General features: G+C 41.0%; 1 protein-coding gene across 1 annotated transcript in view; it reads left to right on the top strand.

The window, feature by feature from the left end:
- The window catches only part of LOC110534825 (neurobeachin), a 315,108-nt gene that overhangs the window by 98,001 nt on the left and 202,107 nt on the right, over window positions 1-15,000 (top strand). The window contains exons 3-6 of the mRNA XM_090188780.1: window positions 4,858-4,978; window positions 6,303-6,403; window positions 7,455-7,550; window positions 7,870-7,991. Coding sequence (XP_090044906.1) covers window positions 4,858-4,978; window positions 6,303-6,403; window positions 7,455-7,550; window positions 7,870-7,991 — 440 coding nt within the window. The remainder of the gene's footprint in view (window positions 1-4,857; window positions 4,979-6,302; window positions 6,404-7,454; window positions 7,551-7,869; window positions 7,992-15,000) is intronic.

Below are 15,000 nucleotides of genomic sequence, written 5' to 3'. Positions count from 1 at the left end.
AGGACATTTCTCCAAAAAGTATGATATTTTGTCCCCATGTGCAGTTGCAATCTGTAGTCTGGCTTTTTATGGCGGTTTTGGAGCAGTGGCTTCTTCCTTGCTGAGCGGCTTTTCAGGTTATGTCAATATAGGACTCGTTTTACTGTGGATATAGATACGGTTGTACCTGTTTCCTCCAGCATCTTCATAAGGTCATTTGATTTGCACTTTATTCTTGGGTATGATGCTACAAGTTTGTGCACACCTGTATTTGGGGAGTTTCTCCTATTCTTCTTTGCAGATCCTCTCAAGCTCTGTCAGATTGGATGGGGAGCGTCGCTGCACATGTATTTTCAGGTCTCTCCAGAGAAGTTCGGTCGGGTTCAAGTCCGGGCTCTGGCTGGGCCACTCAAGAACATTTATAGACTTGTGCTGAAGTCACTCTTGCGTTGTGTAGGCTGTGTTCTTAGGGTCGTTGTCCTGTTGGAAGGTGAACATTCGCCCCAGTTTGAGGTACTGAGCGCTCTGGACCAGGTTTTCATCAAGGATCTCTCTGTACTTTTCTCTTTTCATCTTTCCCTCGATCCTGAATGGTCTCCCAGTCCCTGCTGCTGAAAAACATCCCCACATGCTGCCACCAGCAGGCTTCCTCTGGATGTGATGCTTGACATTCAGGCCAAAGAGTTCAATCTTGGTTTCATCAGACCAGAGAATCTTGTTTCTCATGGTCTGAGAGTCCTTTAGGTGCCTTTTGGCAAACTCCAAGTGGACTGTCATGTGCCTTTTACTGAGGAGTGGCTTCTGTCTGGCCATTCTATCATAAAGGCCTGATTGGTGGAGTGCTGCAGAGATTGCTGTCCTTCTGGAAGGTTCTACCATCTCCATAGAGTAACTCTGGAGATCTGTCAGAGTGACCATTGGGTTCTTGGTCACCTCCCTGACCAAGGCCCTTCTCCTCCGATTGCTCAGTTTGGCTGGTGGGCCAGCTCTAGGAAGTTCTTGACACAGACAGGAAACGGTTGAGTGTGAAAAACCCAGCTGCGATGCAGTTCTTGACACACTAAAACCGGTGAGCCTTGCACCTACTACCATACCCTGTTCAAAGGCACTTACATATTTTGTCTTGTCCCATTCACCCTCTGAACATACACAATCCATGTCTCAATTGTCTCAAAAAAAAAAATCCTGTCTCCTCCACTTCATCTACACTGATTTAAAGTGGCATCAATAAGGGAACATATCTTTCACCTGGATTCAGTCTGGAAAGAGCAGGTGTTCCTAATGTTTTGTGACACTCAATAATAACTGGTAATAACAGTATGACAGCATATACTGTGGTAAGAAATAACACACTTCTAACACTACTTAGTTACTACTATATAATCTTTATAATATGTATATACATTTATACACAAACCTTTATAAAAAAAAAATGTAAACCTCTCTTCTACATTATATTCCAAATTGTGTAAATCTAAACGATATATAAATGATTGGGGGTTTGTGATATTTAGCCAATATACCACTGCTAAGGGTTGTGTTCACGGCACTCCACATTGCTTCAGAACAGCCCTTAGCTGTAGTATATTGGCCATCACCCCCCCAGGTCTTATTTCTTAAATATACACACAAATATATACAAATGTATACACATTGAAAGAGAACATAATCCAAATATTCATCAGGCTAAACTAAACTAAGCTAAACTAAACTAAACTAAGCTAAACTAAACTAAGCTAAACTAAGCTAAGCTAAACTAAACTAAGCTAAACTAAGCTAAGCTAAACTAAACTAAGCTAAACTAAACTAAGCTAAACTAAGCTAAACTAAGCTAAACTAAGCTAAACTAAGCTAAACTAAACTAAGCTAAACTAAACTAAGCTAAACTAAACTAAACTAAGCTAAACTAAACTAAGCTAAACTAAGATAAACTAAACTAAGCTAAACTAAGCTAAGCTAAACTAAACTAAGCTAAACTAAGCTAAGCTAAACTAAACTAAGCTAAACTAAACTAAGCTAAACTAAGCTAAACTAAGCTAAACTAAGCTAAACTAAGCTAAACTAAACTAAGCTAAACTAAACTAAGCTAAACTAAACTAAACTAAGCTAAACTAAACTAAGCTAAACTAAGATAAACTAAACCAAACTAGAAAGATTGTTTTGAATCTGGTGTCGTTTTGTGTATCAGTTCATAAACTACACACATTTTGGGGAATATTCAGAGGTGGAAACTATCCGTGGGAATTCATGGGAAGATATGGGAATTAACGGGAATATATGGCAATTAACAGAAATATATGCAAATTAATATTAATACCATTTATAAGTAGATGTTTTTTTGCATTAGATATATTTACCATATCATATGGAGACAGAAACATAAACCTTTTACCTTATCATAAGTAGACATAATTGCAAATGATTAAATCCTTCCAATAGAAATAAAAAAAACGATTTAGTTAGGAATTGAACTTTAATTAAATGAGATGACTCTTCACATGGGATGATTTCACTGAACAACAAGTTAAAGGGAATATTGAATGATACCCAAAAATGTTTTCAACAAAATGATAGTCTAGAAACTAAAGCTTTGGTTGTCTTCCTCTCAGGCTTCCATGTCTTCTCCCTGGACCTCCTCAATGTCCACCTCTTGAACATCAGACTCTGAAGGCCTCATCTTCACCGTCACTTTCCAACCTTGTTGAGGATGGCTCGTTGTCAGGCTCAAAAAGCCTAAAATTTGCCTGGATGTACCACCAATTTTTCAACCCTTGTATTGGTCAGCTTGTTGCGTGCTTTGGTGTGTGTGTTCCCAAACAAGGACCAGTTGTTCTCTGACGTGGCTGATGTTGGTGGGATTTGGAGGATGATGGAGGCAACAGGGGAAAGAGCCTCAGATCCACAAAGTCCCTTCTACCAGGTGGCTGATGAGATATGTTGGCACGACTGCCATCTCTATCCCAAAGCCCTTGCTTGAAAGTGTACTTCGCCAGACTGCCAAGATACTTGACCTCATCCAGGCCAAGGTGGCGAGACACGGTAGTGATGACACCATAGGCCTTGTTGATCTCTGCACCAGACAGGATGCTCTTGCCAGCATACTTGGGTCCAACATGTACGCTGCGGCGTGTATGGGCTTCAGGCAGAAGTCTTCACATTTTTGATGTTTTTCAGAACTGCAGTTTCCTCTGCTTAGAGCAACAGTGAAGTGGGCAGGGCAATACGGATTTCTTCTCTTACATCTGCAAGCAGAGTCTGAACATTAGACAGGATGGCATTGTCTCCCTCAATCCGTGCAATGTCTACTGCTACAGGTTTCAGGAGTTTCAGGCTGCTTACCACTCTCTCACAAAATACATCATCCAGGAGGATCCTTTTGATGGAGCTGTCCATATTGCCAGACTCTGATATGGCCATTTCTTGGAGACTGTCAAACATGATGACAACACCACCCCAATGGGTGTTGCTGGGCAGCTTCATTGTGGTGCTCTTATTCTTCTCACTTTGTTTTGTGAGGTAGATTTCTGCTATATCTTGAAGACCCTTCACATACCTAACCATTTCCTTGGCTCTCTTGTTTTCAGTGCCAAGATGTCCTTGAGGAGCAGATTCAATGCATGAGCAGTACAGCCAATAGGTGTGATGTGAGGGTAGGACTCCACTTTAGACCAAGCAGCCTTCATGTTCGCAGCATTGTCTGTCACCAGTGCAAATACCTTCTGTGGTCCAAGGTCATTGATGACTGCCTTCAGCTCAATAGCATCTCATTAGTGTGCAAGGTCTTGAGAATCAGCTGTATGTGATGGAAGAATGCACTGTGCATGCAGAGGGTTGCAATTCCCCAAAATATGCCACAAGACCTAGAGTTGCCTTATGTGTATCCCTGTTACAAGCTACATTTTTAGCTAACTTTTTAAAAATGAATTTAAGCAAAATTCCTAGGCTTAGCTTCCCAGGCTTAACTTCCCAGGCTTAGCTTCCCAGGCTTAACTTCCCAGGCTTAGCTTCCCAGGCTTAACTTCCCAGGCTTAACTTCCCAGGCTTAGCTTCCCAGGCTTAACTTCCCAGGCTTAACTTCCCAGGCTTAGCTTCCCAGGCTTAACTTCCCAGGCTTAGCTTCCCAGGCTTAGCTTCCCAGGCTTAACTTCCCAGGCTTAGCTTCCCAGGCTTAACTTCCCAGGCTTAGCTTCCCAGGCTTAGCTTCCCAGGCTTAGCTTCCCAGGCTTAACTTCCCAGGCTTAACTTCCCAGGCTTAGCTTCCCAGGCTTAACTTCCCAGGCTTAACTTCCCAGGCTTAACTTCCCAGGCTTAACTTCCCAGGCTTAAATTCCCAGGCTTAACTTCCCAGGCTTAACTTCCCAGGCTTAGCTTCTCATGGAAAAATTTCCGGAAATTTCCCAGAAGGTTTCCGACCCTTTGCAACACTGTATGTGCCATGGAATCAGTGGAACTATTTTGCAATAAATGTTTTGGTCCTTAATTAAAAAATGTTGGGAAAGTTATCAGAACTTAAGAAACCTAATCAACCATGAATGATTTCACATTATTCCCCATTATGCGACGGACAATGAAAGGTAGGTGAATGAAAAACACCAGATCCTCTGCAGTATTAGACGTTTCTCCAGGTCCCCGTGCAAGTTCAATACTGTCCACTAGGGGCAACGCCAGCGCATATTACCATCTAGTAGGCTGGCGGCTTGTTAGTGTGGTGGGGGACATAGGAAGAACTTAAAGTGCAAGCCACTGCTCTGAGGATCCTAGTTTCAATCCCAGGGGTGCTAGGTACTCGTTTATTTTTTACAATATCCCCTTACAAATGTTGAATACTGCGGTGAGACCTTTAGATCAGAAATGGTTCTGTTTGTGTTGTGTCACCAGGTGTGGTCCATGTTCACAGCCATCCTGAGGAAGAGTGTGAGGAACCTTCAGACCAGCACAGAGGTGGGCCTCATAAAACAGGTCTTGTCCAAGCTGAATTCTGTGGACGACATGATCGCAGGTGGGGGAACACAAATGCACACACACACAGGCACACACACACACACACACACACACACACACACACACACACACACACACACACACACACACACACACACACACACAGACACACACAGAAAGTGGTATAGAATATAATAGTCAATTGACCTCCAAGCTAGACTGACTAGACATTACTAGACCTGACTAGACATGACTAGCCCAGACTAGACCTGACTAGCCCTGACTAGACATGACTAGCCCTGTCTAGACATTACTAGACATTACTAGCCCTGACTAGACATTACTAGACCTGACTAGACATTACTAGACCTGACTAGCCCTGACTAGACATTACTAGCCCTGACTAGACATTACTAGACCTGACTAGACATTACTAGACCTGACTAGCCCTGACTAGACATTACTAGCCCTGACATTACTAGACCTGACTAGACCTGACTAGCCCTGACTAGCCCTGACTAGACATGACTAGCCCTGACTAGCCCTGACTAGACATGACTAGCCCTGACTAGCCCTGACTAGCCCTGACTAGCCCTGACTAGACTTGACTAGACATTACTAGACCTGACTAGACATTACTAGACCTGACTAGACATTACTAGACATTACTAGACCTGACTAGACATTACTAGACATTACTAGACCTGACTAGACATTACTAGACTTGACTAGACATTACTAGACCTGACTAGACATTACTAGACATTACTAGACCTGACTAGACATTACTAGACCTGACTAGACATTACTAGACATTACTAGACCTGACTAGACCTGACTAGACCTGACTAGACATTTCTAGACATTACTAGACCTGACTAGACATTACTAGACATTACTAGACTTGACTAGACATTACTAGACCTGACTAGACATTACTAGACCTGACTAGACATTACTAGACCTGACTAGACATTACTTGACATTACTAGCCCTGACTAGACATTACTAGACCTGACTAGACCTGACTAGACATTTCTAGACATTACTAGACCTGACTAGACATTACTAGACATTACTAGACCTGACTAGACATTACTAGACTAGACATTACTAGACCTGACTAGACCTTACTTGACATTACTAGCCCTGACTAGACAGTACTAGACCTGACTAGACCTGACTAGACATTACTAGCCCTGACTAGACATTTCTAGCCCTGACTAGACATTTCTAGCCCTGACTAGACATTACTAGACCTGACTAGACATTACTAGCCCTGACTAGACATTACTAGCCCTGACTAGACATTACTAGCCCTGACTAGACATTACTAGACCTGACTTTTTTCTCCCTATGTGTGTGTGTGTGTGTGTGTGTAGATCTGTTAGTGGATATGCTGGGGGTGATGGCCAGCTACAGTATAACAGTGAAGGAGCTGAAACTTCTCTTCAGTATGCTGAGGGGAGACAACGGTATCTGGGTGAGTTAACCTGGGGGGGTGCTGTGTGCAGCTAAGCTGTTTTGGGTTGGGCTGGGTTGCGTGACTATCTGTGGGGAAGCTGGGCTGGGTGAGATAACGTCCCCTTTTCATTCCCATTCCTCACCTCTTATCTCCTCTCATCACTCTCTCCTCCTCCCCCCCTCCTCCTCTCCTTCTCTCTCATCACTCTCTCCTCTCCTCCTCTCCTCTCCCACTCCTCATCTCCTCTCTCATCACTCTCGTCTTTCTACTTCCTCTCCCCCTTTCCTCCTCCTCTCTCCTCCTCCTCTCCCCCTCCCCTCCTCCTCTCCTTCTCTCATCACTCTCTCCTCTCCTCCTCTCCTCTCCCACTCCTCATCTCCTCTCTCATCACTCTCGTCTTTCTACTTCCTCTCCCCCCCTCTCCTCCTCCTCTCTCCTCCTCCTCTCCCCCTCCCCTCCTCCTCTCTTTCTCTCATCACTCTCTCCTCTCCTCCTCTCCTCTCCCACTCCTCATCTCCTCTCTCATCACTCTCGTCTTTCTACTTCCTCTCCCCCTCTCCTCCTCCTCTCTCCTCCTCCTCTCCCCCTCTCCTCCTCCTCTCCTCCTCTTCTCCTTCTCCTCTTCTCCCTCCCTTCCTCTTCTCTTCTCCTTATCCCTCTCCCTCTCTCTGATCCTTCTCTCCTACTCCTCTCCCCCTCCCCTCTCATCCCCTCTCCTCTCATCCCCTCTCCTCTCATCCCCATTCCTCACCTCTTCTCTCCTCTCATCACTCTCCTCTCCTCCTCTCCTCTCCCACTCCTCATCTCCTCTCTCATCACTCTCGTCTTTCTACTTCCTCTCCCCCCTCTCCTCCTCCTCTCTCCTCCTCCTCTCCCCCTCCCCTCCTCCTCTCCTTCTCTCATCACTCTCTCCTCTCCTCCTCTCCTCCTCTCCTCTCCCACTCCTCATCTCCTCTCTCATCACTCGTCTTTCTACTTCCTCTCCCCCTCTCCTCCTCCTCTCTCCTCCTCCTCTCCCCCTCTCCTCCTCCTCTCCCCTCCCCTGCTCCGCTCTCCCATCCCCCTCCAGCCTAGACATTCTATCAAGTTGTTGTCTGTGTTGAACCTGATGCCTCAGAGACACGGTCCAGACACCTTCTTCAACTTCCCTGGTCGCAGTGCAGCGGTAAGAGACACACACACACACCTGTCCATGTTGTGTAGTGATCTCCTCCCTTCCACATATTCTAAGCCAAGTAATCACGTAATACACACAGACATCCTAAACAGATGAAGAGTCATCTTTGCATATCGTTTCACACAGAGGAAGAGTCATTTTTCAACCAGGTAAAAGAGACAGTTGTTTGGTGCTAGGTTCCTGTCGGTGACTTGATAGACTTGTGATTGTGATTGGCAGATGATGTGTTGTCTGTGATTGTGATTGGTTTATGATGTGTTGTCTGTGATTGTGATTGGCTGATGGTGTGTTCTGTCTTCTCTCCCAGGCCATAGCGTTGCCTCCCATCGCTAAGTGGCCTTACCAGAACGGCTTCACTCTCAACACCTGGTTCAGACAAGATCCCCTCAACAACATCAACGTAGACAAGGACAAACCATACCTCTACTGGTGAGAACTACAACCTAACTCAACCTAACCGCAACCTAAACTAACCTAACCTCAACCTACACTAGCTGAACTTCAACCTAACTTAACCGAACCGCAACCTAACCTAACTCAACCTAAACTAAACAAAATGACCCTTAACCCAACTCAACCTAAGCTCAACCTAAACTAACCTCAACAAACTGAACCTCAACCTTCCTCAACCTAACCAAACCTCAACCTAAGCTCAACCTAACTCAACCAAACCTTAACCTAACTCAACCTAAACTAACCTCAACCTAAGCTCAACCTAAACTAACCTCAACCTAACCTCAACCTAAACTAACCAAACCTCAACCTAACCTCAACCTAACCTCAAGTAACCAAACCTGAACCTCAACCTAACCTCAACCTAACCTCAACTCAACCTAACCTCAAGTAACTGAACCTCAACTTAACCTTAACCTAACCAACCTAACTCAACTGAACCTATACCTAACTCAACCTAACCTCAACCTAACCTTAACTTAACCTCAACCAAACTCAACCTAACCTCAAGTAACTGAACCTCAACCTAACCGAACCTCAACCTAACTCAACCTAAACTCAACCTAAACTCAACCTAACCTCAATATCTCTACTGCTCTACATTCTGAACTGACCACTCTAATATCTCTACTGCTCTACATTCTGAACTGATCACCCTAATATCTCTACTGCTCTACATTCTGAACTGATCACCCTAATATCTCTACTGCTCTACATTCTGAACTGATCACCCTAATATCTCTACTGCTCTACATTCTGAACTGATCACTCTAATATCTCTACTGCTGTACATTCTGAACTGATCACCCTAATATCTCTACTGCTCTACATTCTGAACTGATCACCCTAATATCTCTACTGCTGTACATTCTGAACTGATCACTCCAATATCTCTACTGCTCTACATTCTGAACTGATCACTCTAATATCTCTACTGCTCTACATTCTGAACTGACCACTCTAATATCTCTACTGCTCTACATTCTGAACTGATCACCCTAATATCTCTACTGCTGTACATTCTGAACTGATCACCCTAATATCTCTACTGCTCTACATTCTGAACTGATCACCCTAATATCTCTACTGCTCTACATTCTGAACTGATCACCCTAATATCTCTACTGCTGTACATTCTGAACTGATCACTCTAATATCTCTACTGCTCTACATTCTGAACTGATCACTCTAATATCTCTACTGCTCTACATTCTGAACTGACCACTCTAATATCTCTACTGCTCTACATTCTGAACTGATCTCCCTAATATCTCTACTGCTGTACATTCTGAACTGATCACCCTAATATCTCTACTGCTCTACATTCTGAACTGATCTCCCTAATATCTCTACTGCTGTACATTCTGAACTGATCACCCTAATATCTCTACTGCTCTACATTCTGAACTGATCACCCTAATATCTCTACTGCTCTACATTCTGAACTGATCACCCTAATATCTCTACTGCTCTACATTCTGAACTGATCACCCTAATATCTCTACTGCTGTACATTCTGAACTGATCACTCTAATATCTCTACTGCTCTACATTCTGAACTGATCACTCTAATATCTCTACTGCTCTACATTCTGAACTGACCACTCTAATATCTCTACTGCTCTACATTCTGAACTGATCACCCTAATATCTCTACTGCTGTACATTCTGAACTGATCACCCTAATATCTCTACTGCTGTACATTCTGAACTGACCACTCTAATATCTCTACTGCTCTACATTCTGAACTGATCACTCTAATATCTCTACTGCTGTACATTCTGAACTGATCACCCTAATATCTCTACTGCTGTACATTCTGAACTGATCACCCTAATATCTCTACTGCTGTACATTCTGAACTGATCTCCCTAATATCTCTACTGCTGTACATTCTGAACTGATCACCCTAATATCTCTACTGCTCTACATTCTGAACTGATCACCCTAATATCTCTACTGCTCTACATTCTGAACTGATCACCCTAATATCTCTACTGCTCTACATTCTGAACTGATCACCCTAATATCTCTACTGCTCTACATTCTGAACTGATCACCCTAATATCTCTACTGCTCTACATTCTGAACTGATCTCCCTAATATCTCTACTGCTCTACATTCTGAACTGATCACTCTAATATCTCTACTGCTCTACATTCTGAACTGATTACTCTAATATCTCTACTGCTCTACATTCTGAACTGATCACCCTAATATCTCTACTGCTCTACATTCTGAACTGATTACTCTAATATCTCTACTGCTGTGCATACTGAACTGATCTTGTGTACATTCTCCAGGTGTCCATACGTATAATATATTTACTGTTACTGTGTAGACTACATACATGTACAGTTGAAGTCGGAAGTTTACATACACCTTAGCCAAATACATTTAAACTCAGTTTTTCACAATTCCTAACATTTAATCCTAGTGAAAATTCCCTGTCTTAGGGTCAGTTAGGATCACCACTTTATTTTAAGAATGTGAAATGTCAGAATAATAGTAGAGAGAATGATTTATTTCAGCTTTTATTTCTTTCATCACATGTGAAGTGCACCAGTCCCTCCTGCAGCAAAGCACCCCCACAACATGATGCTGCCACCCCCGTGCTTTACGGTTGGGATGGTGTTCTTCGGCTCTAAGCCTCCCCCTTTTTCCACCAAACATTATGGCCAAACAGTTCTATTTTTGTTTCATTTCTCCAAAAAGTACGATCTTTGTCTGCATGTGCAGTTGCAAACCGTAGTCTGGCTTTTTTATGGCGGTTTTGTAGCAGTGGCTTCTTCCTTGCTGAGCGGCCTTTCAGGTTATGTCGATTTAGGACTCGTTTCACTGTGGATATAGATACGGTTGTACCTGTTTCCTCCAGCATCTTCACAATTTCCTTTGCTGTTGTTCTGGGATTGATTTGCACTTTTCACACCAAAGTACATTCATCTCTAGGAGACAGAACTGAGGTCTGAGGTCTTGGCTGATTTTTTTATGGGATTTTCCATGATGTCAAGCATAGAGGCACTGAGTTTGAAGATAGGCCTTGAAATACATCCACAGATACACCTTCAATTGACTCAAATGATGTCAATTAGCTTATCAGAAACTTCTAAAGCCATGACATAATTTTCTGGAATTTTCCAAGCTGTTTAAAGGCACAGTCAACTTAGTGTATGTAAACTTCTGACCCACTGGAATTGTGATACAGTGAATTATAAGTGAAATAATATGTCTGTAAACAATTGATGGACAAATGACTTGTGTCATGCACGAAGTAGATGTCCTAACCGACTTGCCAAAACTATAGTTTATTAACAATAAATGTGTGGAGTGGTTGATAAATGAGTTAAGTGTCTGTATATTTCCGACTTCAACTGTAGACAGCATGTGATTACTGCTATTTGGGTTGTTAATCAGATTTGTCTTGCCGTTTTTTATTTCTTATCATTTTTTCCCAATAAAATAATAATAACAATAAAAGTATTGTCAGGGGCCAGTAACATAAACACCTACTAAACTGTATATGCACCTGCTATAACACCTGATATAACACCTGATATAACACCTGATATAACACCTGCTATAACACCTGCTATAACACCTGCTATAACACCTGCTATAACACCTACTAAACTGTATATACAACCAATACACTTTGATTTGAACCTAACCTCAATATCACCTAACCTCAATATCACCTAACCTCAATATCACCTAACCTCAATATCACCTAACCTCAATATCACTTAACCTCAATATCACCTAACCTCAATATCACCTAACCTCAATATCACCTAACCTCAATATCACTTAACCTCAATATCACCTAACCTCAATATCACCTAACCTCAATATCACCTAACCTCAATATCACCTAACCTCAATATCACTTAACCTCAATATCACCTAACCTCAATATCACCTAACCTCAATATCACCTAACCTCAATATCACTTAACCTCAAACGAACTTTAACCTAATCTTAATCTAACCTAACCTCAACCTAATCGTAACCCTTGTGTTGTTTTAAGGGTAAAACATATATATATATATATGTCTCACCACTATGTTTAACAGCAGAGAAAACCCCCTTAAATGATATTTCTTGAAATTGTACGACTTTTCCTCAACATTTAGAAAAAGTCTCCGTTGTTCATGAAGACACCACAGCGATTGTTTTAAGGGTCATTTTTGACCCGGCCGCTATAAAATCATTTACACACCACAAAAACCACAAATACACACACACACAGACAATAAGAAATCCCCTTAGGACAAGGGGAGTATACAGAATGTTAAGACTACACACAGGCTAACGACAAATTATACATCTGCAGAGTCAAAGGGGGATAGAGATGGAAAATAGAAGGGGGAAAGAGAGAGTGGGAATTCATTTGTCCCTGATTTTATTAATGGATCAAACTGTCATCTCAAAATAAGTGAATGAACCACGGAAAGTGAACAAACACAATCCAGACATTATTTAACAGATTAATAAAAACATAACTTTACATGGTTTTAAATGTCAGGTGAGTCCATTAGTGATCGGGCAGTTGTTTGGACGCCTCGGCCCAGACCGCGAGGGGGGGGCTCGCTGTGAGACAACGTTAGCGGTGGCTGTTAGCCACAGTCACGCTTCATTAGCTATGACCTTTCATTAACAGCTACCTCTCACTCTCGTTCAGTCTCTCACTCTCTCTCTCTCTCAAGCTTCACATGCTCACAGAAATCTCTGTTTGAGTTTATAGACAGACAGAGAGACAGACAGACAGACAGACAGACAGAGTTATAACAGTTAGTACAGTAGATTATAACAGGTAGTTGCTACAGTAGATTATAACAGGTAGTTGCTACAGTAGATTATAACAGGTAGTTAGTACAGCAGATTATAACAGGTAGTTACTACAGTAGATTATAACAGGTAGTTGCTACAGTAGATTATATCAGGTAGTTACTACAGCAGATTATAACAGGTAGTACAGTAGATTATAACAGGTAGTTACTACAGTAGATTATAACAGGTAGTTACTACAGTAGATTATAACAGGTAGTTGCTACAGTAGATTATAACAGGTAGTTGCTACAGTAGATTATAACAGGTAGTTGCTACAGTAGATTATAACAGGTAGTTGCTACAGTAGATTATAACAGGTAGTTGCTACAGTAGATTATAACAGGTAGTTGCTACAGTAGATTATAACAGGTAGTTGCTACAGTAGATTATAACAGGTAGTTACTACAGTAGATTATATCAGGTAGTTACTACAGTAGATTATAACAGGTAGTTACTACAGTAGATTATAACAGGTAGTTACTACAGTAGATTATAACAGGTAGTTACTACAGTAGATTATAACAGGTAGTTACTACAGTAGATTATAACAGGTAGTTACTACAGTAGATTATAACAGGTAGTTACTACAGTAGATTATAACAGGTAGTTACTACAGTAGATTATAACAGGTAGTTACTACAGTAGATTATAACAGGTAGTTACTACAGTAGATTATAACAGTTAGTAAAGTAGATTATAATAGGTAGTTACTACAGTAGATTATATCAGGTAGTTACTACAGCAGATTATAACAGGTAGTACAGTAGATTATATCAGGTAGTTACTACAGCAGATTATAACAGGTAGTACAGTAGATTATAACAGGTAGTTACTACAGTAGATTATATCAGGTAGTTACTACAGCAGATTATAACAGGTAGTTACTACAGTAGATTTTTAACAGGTAGTTACTACAGTAGATTATAACAGGTAGTTACTACAGTAGATTATAACAGGTAGTTAGTACAGTAGATTATAACAGGTAGTTACTACAGTAGATTATAACAGGTAGTTAATACAGTAGATTATAACAGGTAGTTACTACAGTAGATTATAACAGGTAGTTACTACAGTAGATTATAACAGGTAGTTAGTACAGTAGATTATAACAGGTAGTTACTACAGTAGATTATAACAGGTAGTTACTACAGTAGATTATAACAGGTAGTTACTACAGTAGATTATAACAGGTAGTTAGTACAGTAGATTATGACAGGTAGTTACTACAGTAGATTATAACAGGTAGTTAGTACAGTAGATTATGACAGGTAGTTACTACAGTAGATTATAACAGGTAGTTAGTACAGTAGATTATGACAGGTAGTTACTACAGTAGATTATAACAGGTAGTTACTACAGTAGATTATAACAGGTAGTTAGTACAGTAGATTATAACAGGTAGTTACTACAGTAGATTATAACAGGTAGTTACTACAGTAGATTATAACAGGTAGTTACTACAGTAGATTATAACAGGTAGTTAGTACAGTAGATTATGACAGGTAGTTACTACAGTAGATTATAACAGGTAGTTAGTACAGTAGATTATGACAGGTAGTTACTACAGTAGATTATAACAGGTAGTTAGTACAGTAGATTATGACAGGTAGTTACTACAGTAGATTATAACAGGTAGTTACTACAGTAGATTATAACAGGTAGTTAGTACAGTAGATTATAACAGGTAGTTACTACAGTAGATTATAACAGGTAGTTACTACAGTAGATTATAACAGGTAGTTACTACAGTAGATTATAACAGGTAGTTAGTACAGTAGATTATGACAGGTAGTTACTACAGTAGATTATAACAGGTAGTTAGTACAGTAGATTATGACAGGTAGTTACTACAGTAGATTATAACAGGTAGTTAGTACAGTAGATTATGACAGGTAGTTACTACAGTAGATTATAACAGGTAGTTAGTACAGTAGATTATAACAGGTAGTACAGTAGATTATAACAGGTAGTTACTACAGTAGATTATAACAGGTAGTTACTACAGTAGATTATATCAGGTAGTTACTACAGCAGATTATAACAGGTAGTTACTACAGTAGATTATAACAGGTAGTTACTACAGTAGATTATAACAGGTAGTTACTACAGTAGATTATAACAGGTAGTTACTACAGTAGATTATAACAGGTAGT

Source organism: Oncorhynchus mykiss, chromosome 10 (assembly GCF_057628025.1).
Source record: "Oncorhynchus mykiss isolate SJ-2025 chromosome 10, ASM5762802v1, whole genome shotgun sequence".
NCBI classification, from domain to species: Eukaryota; Metazoa; Chordata; class Actinopteri; order Salmoniformes; family Salmonidae; genus Oncorhynchus; species Oncorhynchus mykiss.
The sequence above is the reverse complement of the archived record's forward strand: the minus strand, read 5'-3'. Positions and strand labels throughout refer to the sequence as shown.